The sequence below is a fragment of the Elephantulus edwardii genome, unplaced genomic scaffold (genome assembly GCF_000299155.1).
Source record: "Elephantulus edwardii isolate Elephantulus edwardi_28Jun2011 unplaced genomic scaffold, EleEdw1.0 scaffold00063, whole genome shotgun sequence".
In the NCBI taxonomy this organism is placed as follows: Eukaryota; Metazoa; Chordata; class Mammalia; order Macroscelidea; family Macroscelididae; genus Elephantulus; species Elephantulus edwardii.
The window spans coordinates 8,204,693-8,220,972 of NW_006399813.1; the positions used below are offsets into that span (position 1 = coordinate 8,204,693).

General features: G+C 41.7%; 1 protein-coding gene across 1 annotated transcript in view; it reads left to right on the forward strand.

The window, feature by feature from the left end:
* LOC102853038 overlaps positions 1-16,280 on the forward strand; it is a 180,318-nt gene that overhangs the window by 38,561 nt on the left and 125,477 nt on the right. Inside the window, exons 5-6 of the mRNA XM_006888006.1 lie at positions 327-518; positions 13,729-13,911. Coding sequence (XP_006888068.1) covers positions 327-518; positions 13,729-13,911 — 375 coding nt within the window. The remainder of the gene's footprint in view (positions 1-326; positions 519-13,728; positions 13,912-16,280) is intronic.

Consider the following 16,280-nt stretch of genomic DNA (forward strand, 5'->3'; position numbering starts at 1 on the left):
TCCTTATGATTACCAGAACAAAACTGAGCATGTCCTTGCTGGTAAACACAGGCACATCACACTATAAGAAAATGACTTTTACTCTGAAAGCCAATTTTTAAGTTAACAGTCTAAATTTTGGGGTAATAGATTTTTTTAAAATAGAAACCCTCTTCCAAATGATTACTGCATTTGTAACTAGCTTATGGAACTTGTGGGTTAATGAATTTATTGAAGGCATTTGATCTAATGGTGTCTTAATTTTAGTTTTATACCGTTCATTTCCTGTTTGCTGTGTATATATATGTATACTAATTATTTCCTTTTCTTGTCCGCCTCATTTGCAGTTGCTAAATGTCCACCACCTCCCAAAATAGACAATGGAAAATACAGCAATGTAAAGGACGTCTATGCATACCATGAGGTAGTTCATTATAGTTGTAACCCTACAAGTGGAGATGAATTTTCACTTATTGGAAACAGAACTCTTATTTGTTCTTCAGAAACAAAATGGAGTAGTGACCCTCCTAAATGTAAAGGTAATAATCTTTATTTACATTTATATCCTTCATTTGTAAATAAGGCACTCTGGTGATACAACCTAGGGATAGATTTCACACAAGCACAATCAAATGTTCTGGCATTCCCATTCTTCTTAATGTTGTTGTTGTTGTTGTGTGCCATCAAGTCTTTGACGACTCATAGCAACCCTGTGTACAACAGCCTTAAACCCTGCTCTATCCTATGCCAGTCGCACTGCCTCTGACACACCCATCCCGATTACCCCAGTCACTAAATCAATCCACTTCATAGAGGGTCTTCCCCTCCTGCGCTGTACCTCCACCCTTCCAAGCATGATGTCCCTCTCTAAGGACCTGTCCCTCTTTACAACATGTCCAAAGTATGTCAGACGAAGCCCCAGAATCCTTGCCTCCAAGGAATAGCCTGGTTTAACCCTCTCCAGGATGAATCTGTTTGTTTTCTTGGCAGTCCATGGTATATTCAATACTCTTCTCCAGCACCACAGCTCAAAGACATCAATTCTCCTTCTATTCTAACACGTGATTGCAAAGACCATGGCCTGTATCGGGCGCACCTTAGTCTCCAGAGAGACACCGTTGCTCTTGAGTACTTTAGAGAGGTCCCTAACCGCAGACTTTCCCATTGCAATACGTTTTTTGATTCCCTGGCTGCTGGTGCCAAGAATGTTGACCATGGAGCCGAGCAAACTGAAGCTGTGAACAATCTCATTCTCTTCACCATCCATCCTGACGCTACCAGTTGGCCCAGTGGTGAGAATCTTTGTCTTCTTGACATTGAGCCTCAGTCCATACTGAAGGCTGCAGTCCTTGACTCTCTGCAGCAAGTGTTTGAGGTCCTCTTCAGTTTCAGCAAGCAGAATTGTGTCATCTGTATAACGCAGATTGTTAATAGATCTTCCACCAATCCTGACGCCACACTTCTCCTCATAGAGCCCAGCCTCTCAGATAATCTGCTCTGCCTACAGGTTGAAAAGGTGTGGAGACAGGACACATCCCTGGCGTACACCCTTCCCATTTTGAACCATGCAGTGTTACCCTGCTCTGTTCTGACGACTGCCTCTTGGTCCAAGTATAGGTTTTGCATTAGCACGATTAAATGTTCTGGGATTCCCATTCTTCTTAGAGACAGCCACAGTTTGTTATGATCCACACAGTCAAACGCCTTTGCATAATCAATGAAACACAGATAGACATTCTTTTGGTATTCCCTGCTTTCAGCTAAGATCTATCTAACATCAGCTACAATATCCCTAGTACCACGACCCCTTCTAAACCCAGCCTGGACTTCTGGCAGTTCTCTGCTGATGTGCTGTTCCAGTCGTTTTTGGATAATCTTCAGTAGAATCTTGCTTGCATGTGAAATCAATGATATTGCTCTGTAGTTTCCACACTCAGTTGGGTCACCCTTCTTTGGAATGGGAACAAATATAGATCTTTTCCAGTCAGTTGGCCAAGTGATTGTTCTCCAGATTTCTTGGCACAACTTGATGAGCACATCCAGGGCAGCATCTATTAGCTGAAATACGTCAATTGGTATACCATCTATTTCTGGAGAGATGGACAGTCTCCTCCTGTGTGATTTAAAGCCTATTGACATTTGCTGAGGATCAGCTGTCAGTTCCAGCTCATGGGCAATGACTTGAAATCTTAATGGTGGAATGAAAATAAAAATCAATAACAAAGGTTTCTGGGAAAATCCTCAAATATTTAGGAGTTATGCAGTATACTTCTAAATAATCCATGAGTCAAAAAGGTTTCTAGAAGAGAATTAGAAAATATTTGGAACTGAATAAAAATGAGAACACACTAGATCAAAATACCAAAGTCTGTGGGATCTAGCTAAGCCATTACCAACTGAGCTCCAGTGCAATCTTCAGAGTTTCTTCTGACATCCATTTTGGTCTTTTCTTCCTCTTCTGTCTTTGTAATGACCGTTTGCACTCTTCCTGGTTGACACATTTGACATCTTCCCACAATTCATCTGGTCTTCGCTCATGAGTGTTCAAGGCCTCAAACATGTTCCTGAGATGATTCTGAAATTCAGGTGGGGTGAACTCAAAGTCATACTTTGGCTCCTGTGGATTCGGTTTAATTTTCCTCAGCTTCAGCTTGAACTTACATATGAGTAGTTGGTGGTCTGTTCCACAATCAGCTCCTGGCCTGGTTTTCACAGCTGATAGTGAGCTTCTCCAGCAGTTTTTTCCGCAGATGTAATCGATCTGATTCCTATGCATACCAATCTTTTCTTAATGTTAGCCATAGTTTATTATCCTCCTGGTTAAATGCCTTTTCATAGTTAGTAAAACCCAAAGAGGCATTCTTCTGATACAAAATGTGTGGGGAGTTACACCTTTCTGACAGCTTGAATCCATCAGCAGCTCCACGGGAGAGAGCTGGGCAGTCTCAACTCATGCACTTCACAGCCTCTGAAAGCCTGCTGAAGTTGCTGTGAGTTGGCTCTGGCTCAACAGCAGTTAGGGTTTTCATTTATAAATACTGTGAAAATATTTGGTAAGTAATTTTATTCTCATTAAGATAAAAGTAAAATTTGGTGCTCCCCCTCCAACCCCCGCCCCCACCCCCGTAAAACTAATTCCTAAAGGAAGCTTTGGTGGCATGGTCTGTAGGATGTTGTGCTGCTAAACCAAACTCTGGTGGTTCAAATCCACACATGGCTTTGAGAGGGAAAGATATGCAATCTGCCTTACAGTCCCGGAAGCCAATGGAAGGTCACCTGTGCGTCCTGACTCAATAACAATGAGAAAATTAGTTTCTAATGTCATTTCCTTTAGGTTAACTAGAGTGGAAAAGAATTCTAGTTGAAGGAAATCACTTCTACTCAGCATTATTGGCATTTGAGTTTGTACATTGTGAATTTGTGAATATGCATGCTTTAGGACTTTTTTCCTCCCTTAAAATAAAGAGAAATCCAACACATACTGATTTAAAAGTGTAGAATTTTGGGGGAGCTCTGGTGGCCTAGTGGCAAGAAGCTGCACTGCAATCCCAGAGGCACATGGTTTGAATCCACCAGATGCTCTGCCAGGGAAGGAGGGACAGTCTCCTCCTGTACCAGTCAGATCTGATTTGACGGTACACACACACTAAAAAAAAGTGTAGAATGTTTTGTATTACAAGAAGTCTGTGGGTTCTAGCTAAGGGTAAAATAGTTGTGATACTTTGTAACAGAGTAAGCATCTCACTAAGAGCAATGATATAAAGTCTGAACAAAATTAATTAAAAATAAAATATGTAAGGCACCTGAAAGAGATTTGATCCTTGAAAGGAACCACAAAATAAGGAGCTGCATAATATATACTCTGAGTGCACAAGGCTTATTGTTGAAAATATGCCACAGTCTAGGCCGTAATACGTTTTTTAGCAAATTTTAAAAATAGCAGTCATTCAAAGTGCATACTGCCATCCTCGGATAGGGAGCTTTGATCGTGTAGTCCATAGGTAAGTGCACTGATAACCCAACACCAGTGTCTCTATGGTGGTTCAATTCCACCAGTGCTGTGTTGGAACAGACCCATAGTTGGCCCTCCAGTGGAGTCAGAGGCCGTAAATCGAATGGGAGGAGACTGATCATCTTTTCCTGTGGAGCAGCTGGTAGATTTAAACTATGTCCCTTTGTGGTGGCAGCACAGTTCCTTACCACCAGTGCTGTAAGGGAGAACAATAAGCAGTCTCCTCCTGTGTGATTTAAAGCCTATTGACATTTGCTGAGGATCAGCTGTCAGTTCCAGCTCATGGGCAATGACTTGAAATCTTAATGGTGGAATGAAAATAAAAATCAATAACAAAGGTTTCTGGGAAAATCCTCAAATATTTAGGAGTTATGCAGTATACTTCTAAATAATCCATGAGTCAAAAAGGTTTCTAGAAGAGAATTAGAAAATATTTGGAACTGAATAAAAATGAGAACACACTAGATCAAAATACCAAAGTCTGTGGGATCTAGCTAAGCCATTACCAACTGAGATATTTTACAGTATGAAATGCTCATAATATGAAAAAAAGTCTCAAATCCATAATTTTATTTCTATCCTAATAAACCTAAATGCAAAACAAGCAGAAGAAAGAAAATAATATAATACAGAAACCAATGTAATTTAAAAGAGAAAAATATAAGGGAAAGGAATAAAGCCAAAAGCTGATTCTTACAGATCAATAAAATGGATAAACTTGTAGCCAGACTGCAAAGAAAAGCAAAGACACAAATTGCCAATAGCAGGAGTGAAAAAGAACATGTTAACATATTATTACATTTAACCACAGGCATTCATTATGAACCTATCTGTGGTTAAGGAGCTCTGACAGTGTAGTGCATTTCATCCACATCCACCAGCTGCACCACTGAGGAAAAGCTGGGCAGTCTCCTCTCATAGGGATTTAGAGTGCCTTCAGCAGAAAGATGGACAAAAAGACCCCTAGACCCAGATGCTGTCACTGGAAGAGTCTGCCAAATAATTATAATGAGTAGCCTCAAACTCACTGCTGTCACATTGGTTCTGACTCAGAGCCAGCCCTCCATTGGGTTTCCGAAGCTGTGAATCACAGTGAGCGGACACTGCCCGCCTTTATCCCATGAGCTACTGACGGATTTGAGCCACTGGAGAAAGGTATCGCTTTTGAATTAGCAGCCCACCTTTGTACAGAACACATCATTAGAGTTTTGTGGGGTTTTTTTTAAAGGAATAAGTAATAGCAAGTCTAGGCAAAGTTTTCAAGAAAATACAAAAGAAGAAGGTAGTTACCAACTCATTTTTGAAGATGGTATTACTCTGCTACCAAAACCAAGCAAAGACATTATGAGAAAATGAGATATAGTATCCTTGATGCGTTGAGAACTAGAAACCCTCAAGAAAATATTAGAAATGAAATCTGTCCGTAATCTTTGAGTGAATTTTTAACCCCAAGTCCTAGAGCCTTGTGTGTGTCAACGTAGAACTGTGCTCCATAAGGTTTTCAGTGACCGAGTCTTTTCAAGTCGATCACCAGGCCTTTCTTTAGAGTCATGCCTGAAGAGTCACAATCTTCCAGGCTCCCAATATGTCAACTGTTTGTTAACCATTTACATCAAGAAGGGACTCGAGCAGAACCAGATTCAGTCATATAAAAAAAAGAATACTACATCACAAGTACAACTTAGTCTATGAAAGCAAAATTGATTTAATGAGAAAGAAGAAAAAATAGGGCTATTGTATTGTTTTGAGATGCTGATTCTCAATTGGAAGATTCGGTTTTGAGATGTTCCACTCAATTCATTGCTGTTGAGTCGGACCCGATTCCTAGCTACCCCTCCAGCAGATGTTTTGAAGCTTCAGATCCCACAGAGCAGCTGTATAACTCCTTACCTTTAAGGCCACTAGAGCTCCCCCTTAAGGAGTTGTTGGTGTGTGCCGTTGAGTCCAAAGAGACCGTAGCTGATCCTCCAGCGGGTTTTTCAGAGGCAGTCAGTCGCATGGGAGGAAAGAGGAAACTGCCCATCCTTCTCCCACGGAGCAGCTCGTGGATTAGAAGTGCCTGCCTTTGGGATTCCAGCACAGCTTCTAACCACTAGGTTGTTGATCCAAAATTCAATACATTGTCAATTACAATCCCTGTAGAATTTTTTTGTAGGAACTGAGTCTAAGATTTATATGGGAAAACAAAAGAACTAGAATATCTAAAACAATTTTGGAACAAGTTGGAAGGAGATGTGTTGTCTTGAAAGAAAGAGGAGAAACAATGAAAAGTGTTCTGTGTGTGTTTTGGTTTGGAAACCTAAGTTTTTTACTAAATCTTTTAAAAAGACAAGTAGTGGAGGGTGGAGCTTCAAAACTGGTTATCCTGGTCAGTGGAGCAGAGACCATCCTGCACTCGTCATGAGATGAGCCATAATTAAGTCACATTTGTAACTATGAACTGAGAAATCCCAACACAGTGTAGCTGATAAGTTGTTATTTGTCCTGATACCAACTGTGAAGATAAAATAATAAGGGGGGGAAACCACATGATGTGGTATTTCTGCAACGCGTTAATTCGGAGTGTGCAGAATTTATAAGAATTTGTTGCTCTGAAAGACATACTGAAGGAACAAGAAAAGAGAAAAGGACTGGTTGCCACCATGTACAGGACACATGACCCTGCTGGCTCCAAGAAATTATTTTGAAAGCAAAGGTGCAACTCATCTGCTTGCTAAAGACGATGAATGGAAATTATTCCAACTCCTCCAAGGATCACACAGAGGAAATAGCTTCTAACCAGCCATGGTGCCCTCAAGAGCCAGCTTTGGGTTTACTCTTACTCTTTTGAGGCCCTGAGGGGCTAGAAGGTCAGGTGAAAGGATCCCTGGTTGTTTAACGGTGATAGTGCAAATGGGTGCTGATTAACTAGAGCTGTGAGCCATCTGTTGTCTAGTCTCCCTGCATTTACTGTAGAGGAGAATGGTGGCTTCCTAGGAGGGGAAGCTGATACTGCTTTCTGTGTGGAGTTCATTGTGGAGTTATAACTCCACAGAGATTTTTTTTTTCTTCCCCTCTCAGTATGCAAACTCTGTGTCCATCCATTTTGGAACCTTATCTACAGCATAGGGCATTTAACAAAAGAAGAACATTTTTATACTCCTTTAATTAATGCTACCACAAAGACATCATGGTATTGGTGAAAGAATTGACCCATAGGTCAATAGAGCAGAATAGTGAGTGTAGAGATACACCCATGCATCTCAGTTCATTTGATTTTTCAGCACGTCAGGGTGAGAAAGGAGGTTATCCACATTCGTAACTGTGGTTTCTTGCTTAGGAATCATCCTTGCTTCCATTACACAGAGTTGCAGCTTTTGTTGTCTTGGAACTATTGCATCAGGAAAGGAAAAAGAAAATTGAGGAGATACAGAGATAAAGGGGGGAGGTGTTGAAGTATGATATGAGGAAGACTTGTAAAAGCATGCCAGCATGTACCCTCACCTCCTCTTCCCCAGGTGTACCCATAAAGCAGAGGAGCCCCCCTAGTTAGGAGCCTCTCTGGGCCTCATGTTGAGTATGAAGACATGTAAGCCAACCCTTCATGCTTATACTGCTCTCCCTACTCCCCTGTTTCAAACAAGAAATATTTCTATTGTTGTTGTTATGTGCTGTGGAGTTAGTTGCCTGTGACCCAAGCCAACCCTACGCATAGCAGCTCTGAAGCCTTCTCTGTCCTGAGCCAGTCTTATTATGTCCGACACACCAGCCCCCTTGCCCTAATTACTGTATCAGTCCATCTCATCCAGGGCCTTTCTCTACTGCACTGTCCCTCCACCCTTCCAAGCATGCTGTCTTCTTCTCCAAGGACCAGTCTCTCCTGGCAGCATGTCCAAAGTATGTGAGATGGAGCTTAAAAATCCTAGCCTCCAAGGAGAAACTTGGTTTCACCCTCTCCAAAACAGACCTGTTTGTTTTCTTGGTGGTCTGTGGTATGTTTAAGACTCTTCTCCAGCACCTCATCTCAAAGACATTGATTCTTCTTCTGCCATCCTTAGTCATTGTGCAGCTCTTTGATACATAATAAGTAATTGTGAAGACTATGGCCTGGATTGGGTGCACCTTAGTTTCTAGACTGGCATCATTGCTTTTCAGCACTCTGTAAAGGTACCTGACTGCAGATTTTTCCAGTGCAATTTGTCTTTTGATTTCCTGATTGCTGGTGTTAGGAGTGTTGATTGTGGAGTAGAGCAAGCTGTAATTGTTAACTTCAGTCTCTTTTTCATCTGTCATGGTGCTGCCGGTTGGCCCAGTGGTAAGAATCTTTGTCTTCTTGATGTTGAGCTTCAATCTGTATTGAAGACTACAGGCCTTGACCTTCTGCAACAAGCACTTCAGGTCTTCTTCCTTTACAGCAAACAAGGTTGTGTCATCTGCATAACACAGGCTGTTGATGAATCTTCCTCCAATCTTGATGCCACATTCCTCCTCATAAAGCCCTGCGCGTACCTTGAAAAGGTATGGAGACAGGATGCATCCCTGATGTACTCCTTTCCTAATTTTGAACCCTGCAGTGTTTCCTTGCTCTGTTCTGAGGACTGCTTCCTGGTCCAGATATAGGTTTTGCATAAGCACAATCAAGTGTTCTGGGGTTCCCGTTTTCCTCAAGGTGAGAAAAAAACAGAGTCACTTTCATAGTTAAAATGGTCATTTCTAGATTCATCTTGAAATACAATATTGTGAGTGACAGGATAAAGAAGACCTACACTATCATTCAAATTTATGCGCCAACACCTGGAGCCAAAGAGGAGGAAACAGATGATTTCTGTGAACTGTTGCAGTCAGAAATCAATTGAACATGTAACCAAGATGCATTATTAATAGTAATGGGTGACTGGAATGTGAAAGTTGGGAACCTGGAAGAAGGATCAGTAGTCAGAAAATAAGGACTTGGTAGCAGAAATGAGGCTGGGGATAGAATGATAGTATTCTGTACAACCAATGATTTATTCATAACCAATACCTTTTATAAGATACATAAATGCAGGCTGCGCACATGGATTTCACCTGATGAGATACACAGGAATCAGGTCAATTACATCTGTGGAAGGAATTGTTGGAGAAGTTCAATATCAGCAGTGAAAACTAGGCCAGGTGCTGATTGTGCAACAGACCATTAACTACTCATATGCAAGTTCAAATTAAAGGCTAAAGAAGATTAAATCATATCTGCAGGAATCAAAATTTGATCTTGAGTATATCCCCTATGAATTTAAAAACCAACTCAGGAATAGGTTTGAGGCTTTGAACATTAATGAATGAAGATATTTCGATTAGCTGTTCAAATTCTCTGTAGCAAACTATTACTCTGAGGATAAAAATGCATCCCATGGTGTAAAGAAATATAACGGAGCAATCCAAACTGGCGCAGTATCATTTGTTCTAATTCTCTTGCTTAGTGTGGTAAGCATTTGCATCTACCACCAGAGAAGCAGAGTCTAGTCTGAAGTATTTTTCTATTCATACCAAGATCTATTTGTAGCTTTCCTGTCTGTCCTGCTCACTGTGGGCAGGGCCTTCCCTTAGGGAACTCCACCCTGTAGTCAGTCATCTGCAGTCTCTATCTCTCTTGTTGACAGAATGGCCCTTATTGGCATTTTTTTGCCTCAGTGTGCAAGAGGAATATGAGTAGCTTAAGTTCATTTGTCCATTGCTGTACTTTTCTCATGTGTATTCATTTCATGGGTCCAGTTGTCTACATCAAGGGAGAATCCTGTGTCAAGGATACCTAGTCACTGGCTCTAGTCCTAGAAGTGGATCCACGCACCCCTCAGAGTTATACTGGCCTGTGTGTGCCACACACATTTTTTTTACTTTTTAAAAAGTTAACCCCATACAACCTTAAGATCATGGTTCACTAAAGAAAAAAAATATATTAATTGGACTTTATTTTGCAAATGACATTGTTAAGAAAATGAAAAATTGAACCACAGATTTGAAGTGTTTGCAAAACACATACCTGATAATGAATTTGTATCTAGAATAGGTAAGATTTGTGTCTGTTGCTGTTGTTGTTATATGCCATCGAGTCACTGGAGACTCATAGTGACCCTATGTACAGCAGCCCTTAACCTTACTGTATCCTGTGCTAACCTTATCGTCTCCGACACACTTACCCCCATTACCCCAGTCACTGAGTCAATCATGTCATCAAGGGTCTTCCTTTCTTGCACTGTCCCTCCACTCTCCCAAACATGATGTCCCTCTCCAAGAACTGGTTCCTCCTTGTAACATGTCCAAAGCATATCAGATGGAGCTTCAAAATCTAACATATATAAAGAACTTTCAGGAAGCAGTTTAGTTAAAAATGGGCAAAATATTTAATTAGACATTTCATCAAAGAAGGTAGGTGAAAAGAGTACATAAATAGTATTAATAATTATAGAAATTAAAACTACAATGAGATACCATTAACCACCCATCAGAAAATGGTTTAATTATGTACAGTGTGGTCATCAAATGGATTACATAAAACACGATGCACATGTGTACCTCCTCCAGGGTCAAGAAAAGCGCAAGCGAGCTTAGTGAGTGCAGCCTGAGTCTCACAGCTGTTCTTCGATGAGGTCCTGGTCACTAAACATGCAAATCAACCACAAACTGTGAAAACTGAGAGAAGAGTAAATCAGCACTTTACTTTGGGGCAAGGAAAATAAGCGAAACAGTGACAGAAGGCTAGCTAGGCTTTGGGATGGCTCTCCTGGTCTAGCACAATGATGCCTGTTTGGATGAAGATGACTGGGGATGGTGCAGAATCCCAGCCTGGCAGCCACCAAGCCCATAATTAAGCGAGTCTGTGTCTTTTGCTTCTTCATTTCAGCTCTGATCTTTGGTCCTTTTTTTTTTTTTGGTCAGATTGAGAGGCAAAGTCCTCAATGATTTTCTAAAACTTTTGGCTTTTGAGCATTCCTGGGTACACATACATCCCTTTCTGCTCAGCTCCAGTTACGCTGACTGAAGTTCATGGCGTAGTTGGTCTTAGTGGGGAATGGCTTGGTCTGGGGAGAGCAGGAGGTGCCCTGCGTGGGAGGTCAGCTCCGCTAGGCATGGCCACCACCCTTGGAAGCTAGCCGTCGTGGGAATGAACCCTCCAGGAAGGAATCTGCTGGTGATGCACTGGAGGCTGGGGTCTAGGCTCCGTGACTTAGTCCTGCTGGCCGAGAGGCCTGCCAGGGTGGCTGGCTGGCTTCCAGACAAGAAGAGGGTCCTCTGCCATTGGCTTAGAGCTGCGTGTGGATGCTGCAGCCTTGGCCCGGCCAGGGTGTCCCACCTTCCGAGAAAGTCTGATTGGCTGAAGGAGACCACTATCATGGACTCTGCTGATAGACCTCCCAGGTGCAGGAAGACCATTCTGGAAGATTGAGGTGGGGCACTGTGAGTAGGGGGAAGCCTTTGGGCCATGTGTCAAAAGGATCCGGATGAAGAAACTCACCAGAACAACCAAAGTTGGAGCAGGTCCGAGTGTCTGGGTTGGCAGCCATCAGGAAAAAGGGTCAAATGGGTCTGAGGCGGCTGGTGGCCCTCAAGGGTGTGCAGGAACTGGTGAAGAACATCTCACCCTCTCTGCTCAGCAGGTTGCCTGCACGCCCCTGAGGCGCAGTGGGGCGGGGCCAAGAGTGAACTGTGCAGGTGAGCATTGCTGGAAGTGGCCTCTCCAGCCTGCGTGGGGGGCATTGGCCCCGCCTCCGAGTGCAGGTCCAAGCTGTCCTTGGGCATCTGCCCCAGGAGCTCTGTGATGGATGACTTAGGATTCACATTTCTCAAAGTGACGATTTCCTCTTGCTGGTTCACCAGCTCAGTGATTGACGGCTACTCCTCCAGGTTCACCTTCAGAGTAAAATGAATGAGGTCATGAAAGAGGGCCATCATTTAGAGGAATTGAGCATTTCCCCTTAAAGATGCAAAGTTTTATACTGTCTTCAAAAGGATGCAGCTGGAAGTCCAGCAGGTATGGAATGCAGCCCGTGACTCCACTCAGATATTCTGCTTCTCATTCATGGCAGAGTTGAAGTACAGGTCAGCCATCCCTGGTTTTCTGTATATGGAAGTCTTGTTCCTGTGATCGTCTCCCTCCACCACTGCTCACTTCTGAGTGCACCAGCTGTATTCAGAGTAATGTAGTGTGGTCGTGGCACTGCCGGAGTCACAGAACTTGATGGTCCCCTGGTGACTAAACTGCAAGTTTTCAACCTTGAATGATAGTCGGCTTCTGCTTGTGCACGTGCTGCACTGCTCTGCACGTCTGATGAAAAGTTTCTCAGAACCCTATCCCACAAGACACAAGAGAGGACTTCTGGAATCCATTTTCTTTATGAAGTCCTTTGTAGAGCTCCAGCAGCAGTAGGACCTCAGCCTGCCCCAGGTCTGACTCTTCTTTTCCTATAGAGGCCACAGAAAAAAACTTAACAATGTTGAGGTGGTTTGAGAGCTCTCTCATGAAGCTGACTTCTTGAATGATTGCTCTGCTTTTATCCTCCTCATTGGACAACAGCCTCTTTACAATATACTCTCTGCCACTTACAAGATTCTGAGCTTCATATACAACCACAAACCCTGCATTGGCCAAGGGTTCCCTCCCCTGCACCTGCAGCTCACCCAGTTCCACCTTCTACCCCCAAAGTCCTGGTTGTAGCCTGCAGCATGGCTCTACAAAGGACTTCATGGAGAGGGACATGATGCTGGGAAGGGTGGAGGGTCACCGAAGGAGAGGAAGACCCTCAACCAGGAGGATTGAAAGAGTGACTGCTGCAGTGGGCTCTTGTGTGTCAGGAAGTGTGAGGACGGTGCAGGATAGAACAGGGTTCAGGTCTTTTTTCATGGGATCGCTATAAGTCATACTTGATGACACCTGAGCTCAACAACAATCTGTGTTCACTATTACCCCATCTTTTCAGGTCCCCATTTGGCCTTTCCTAATTGCCTCGCTCCCTCTGTTCACCAAACTCTGCGACCCCATGCTTTCACCACCTTCCTGCCCTCAGCTCCTCCCTCTGCCCCCTCTCCCTTGGATTTTTCTACCCAGCTTACTAGTTACCTTCTATTTTGATAATGGTCTTATGCAGTGTTTGTCCTTATGAGACTGAGATAGTTCACTCAGGGGAAGTTATTTTCTAATGACTTCTTACTACAAATTATTTCAACCAGAATAACATTAATGACACATTTTTAGAAATTTAGAGACAATTCCAATATAAGCGTTGTCAATATAATAATGTAGTCTTTTAATGTAAAAGAAAGAAAGAAGCACCTCTTGGAGTATCACAGCTTTTTGTTTGTTTGTTTGTTTTTTTGTTGGTTTTTTGTTGTTGTTGTTACTCTGACTTTTCTTTTCTCGCCCTTTCTTAGCATTTTTGGGAAAAGTTAAATAAACTGTAAGGGTCCCTTGTTTTGAAATAGAGGATAATGCATAGGTTTTACTATTCTTGTGTACCAGGAACTAAAGTGCTTTTTATTTTTCATTTCAATATATATAAATTCATTATTTTCTAGCATCTATCTTGCTTTTCTTTTTTGTTGTTGTTACTAGAAACTATTCATCTGTGCTACTTTCTCCACCCCACCCCCTCGTTACCCTTGTGATTAACTAACTGCCCCTCATAACCTGCCCGAGAATCCACAATGGGTCCATTCCGACTCTGTGGTACACAGTCCTTGTTAAGGAAGCATTCCATTAATTCTGAGGTTTCTTTTCTTTACAGTGGTCAAGTGTCCTTTCCCAACAGTTGAAAATGGAGAACAGGTATCAGGATTTGGAAAAACTCATAGCTATAAAGCACAGGTTACATTTAAATGCCTGTCGGGGTTTTTCATGGATGGACACAGCACAGTTGTCTGTGAGGAAGATAATGCATGGGTCCCTGAAATTCCAAAATGTGTTAAAGGTATGTCTTTTTCCTTTTTTTTTTTTTTTAAAAAAAGCTTTATTTCTTTGACATTAAATATCAGTGATACAGACTATTTAGGGAACTCTAGTGGCCTAGTGGTAAGGAGCTGTGCTGCCAACGCAAAGACATGCTGTATGAATCCACCAGCTGCTCCACAGGAGAAAGATGGACAGTCCCCCTTGGAATTGACTATCTCTGAAAACTTGCTTGGAGGGTGAGCTGAGGGTTGGATCTGACCCCAAGGTATACAACAATAACAAGAAGAATATTTGGAAAAAAACAATGTTAGTGTTTAACTCTTGTCTTGTATTCATTTCCATGGCAGATGTATAACATAAAAATTCATACTCAGTCCTGCTTTTCAAATTTTGTATTTTCATCAGGGCATCAGTATATAAACTTCTGTTATATATATGTGTGTGTGTGTATATATATACATATAAAAACAGATAAATACAAATATACAGACAAACACATAAACAATAAACTAAATTAGTGTAGAATGAAAGCTATTATTCATAAAAATGAAATACAAACGATTACTCGAAGTTATTGGCTCAGTTTGCATTACTGCTGACCATTGAACAACATAGGGGCTGAGGATGCCAACACTCTATGCAGTTGAAAAATCTCTGTCTAACTTTTGACTCCCCAAAAACTTAACTAATAGCCTACTGTTGACCAGAAGCCTTGCTGACTCCCGTGAAAGCTACATTTCAGTACAAGACCAAAAGGGTTTTTGCAAAAAGTCCAAGGTTTTTGTGCCAGCTGATGTAGCTACACAAATTTCCTGGTTGGTGGTTTTTGGGTGGTTGTTGTTTTGTTTTTACAGTGGTCCTTACAATGCATTAATTGTTTTGAAGTGATGGGCATTCACAGTTGCAGACCTCAATCTAGGGTACACCTCAAGCATTTCAAGTTTTTTATTGTATGACTTTTCTCTGCTTCTGAGGAGCACTTTGGCATCACTCTTGACAGTTGATGTGGGTCCACTGGAGTTATTTAAGGTTTACTTTATTGGACTAACCACTCTGAAATATGTGTGACAGCTGCCAAGAGACCTGTTTTTACTGTGCTGTCCGATTCACAGGAGGGATGGACTACTGCCACAGAAAGCTAGAGTCATATGGCGTGTTTATAAAAATCTGCACATGAGTAGACCTACACAGTTCCAACTCAGGTTGTTCACGTGTCAAGTGTGCTTGGTTTTCCAGTGTTGACTTCTCCATTCTAAACCTCCAAATTTGGGTCATTGCAGTTTAGCAATTTTGTCCTTCTGTTGTTTCAGAAATCCTTCTAAGTGCCTGGTAAAAATGCCAGCAGTAACTCTCGAGTGTTTGATACAATTTACTATTTTGTTTTCCAGCCCCGGCTACTACCAGTGCCAAACCTTCTAGTGCCAAACCTTCTAGTGCAAACCCTCCCAGTGCACAGCCTCCTCCCAGTGCACAGCCTCCTCCCAGTGCACAGCCTCCATTTTCAAGTCATCCAGGTTTAGTAACTTCCTGTTCTATTTTTAAAAAAAAATCAATTCCTGGAGATTTCCCCTCATTAATCATTTTCGGTGGTGAAAGGAGGATGAAATTTTTTACAGCTTTTAAAAAAATGATTATACATAATGATTCTAAATTATTTGCCACAGTCTGAAAATACGAAGAGATAATGTGAATTTAAGTAAACATGGTAAACTTTCAGTGTGTTTTCTCATACACAAGGTGGTTTATGAACTTCTTCACCAGCCAATGTTGTCATATGCTGTCTGTGCAATTCTGATTCTTAGTGACCATACAGGACAGACTCGAACTGCTGGGCTGTAATACTTAGGTTGTTATGAATTGGAATTGCCTTTATGGCAATAGGTAATCTCTATGGGAGCAGATTGCCTTAGCAGAGAGCCTAAAAGAGCATATAAGAAGCTCTTAAAATTAGCTAGTGTGATGTATTAAAACTAGTATCAGTGGAAAGGAAGGTCCATGACGACTAGTTATTTTCCCTATGTGAATTATTTTTATCCACTTTACTATTTTAGTTATTCTTTTAAAAATCGATCTTTTGGGGGTGTGTGAAGGAAATGGGAAGGATCTGATATGAAAAACAATGTATACCAACTTTGTAAATACACCAGTATTTAAAAAAAAAAAGTGTATCTCCCTAGTCCAGGTCTGTATTTCATTCCTTAGCTTGTTGTTGTGTACCATTGAGTCTGAACGAACCCATAGGTGACCTTCCAGCGTATTTTCAGAGGCTTAAATCGCTCAGGAGGAGATTATCCATCCTTCTCCCACAGAGCAGGTGGCCATTTTAATTCCTTTTAACTGAAACATTTAAACTGCAAATATCTTATTTTTCTCAAATAATTTCTGTAT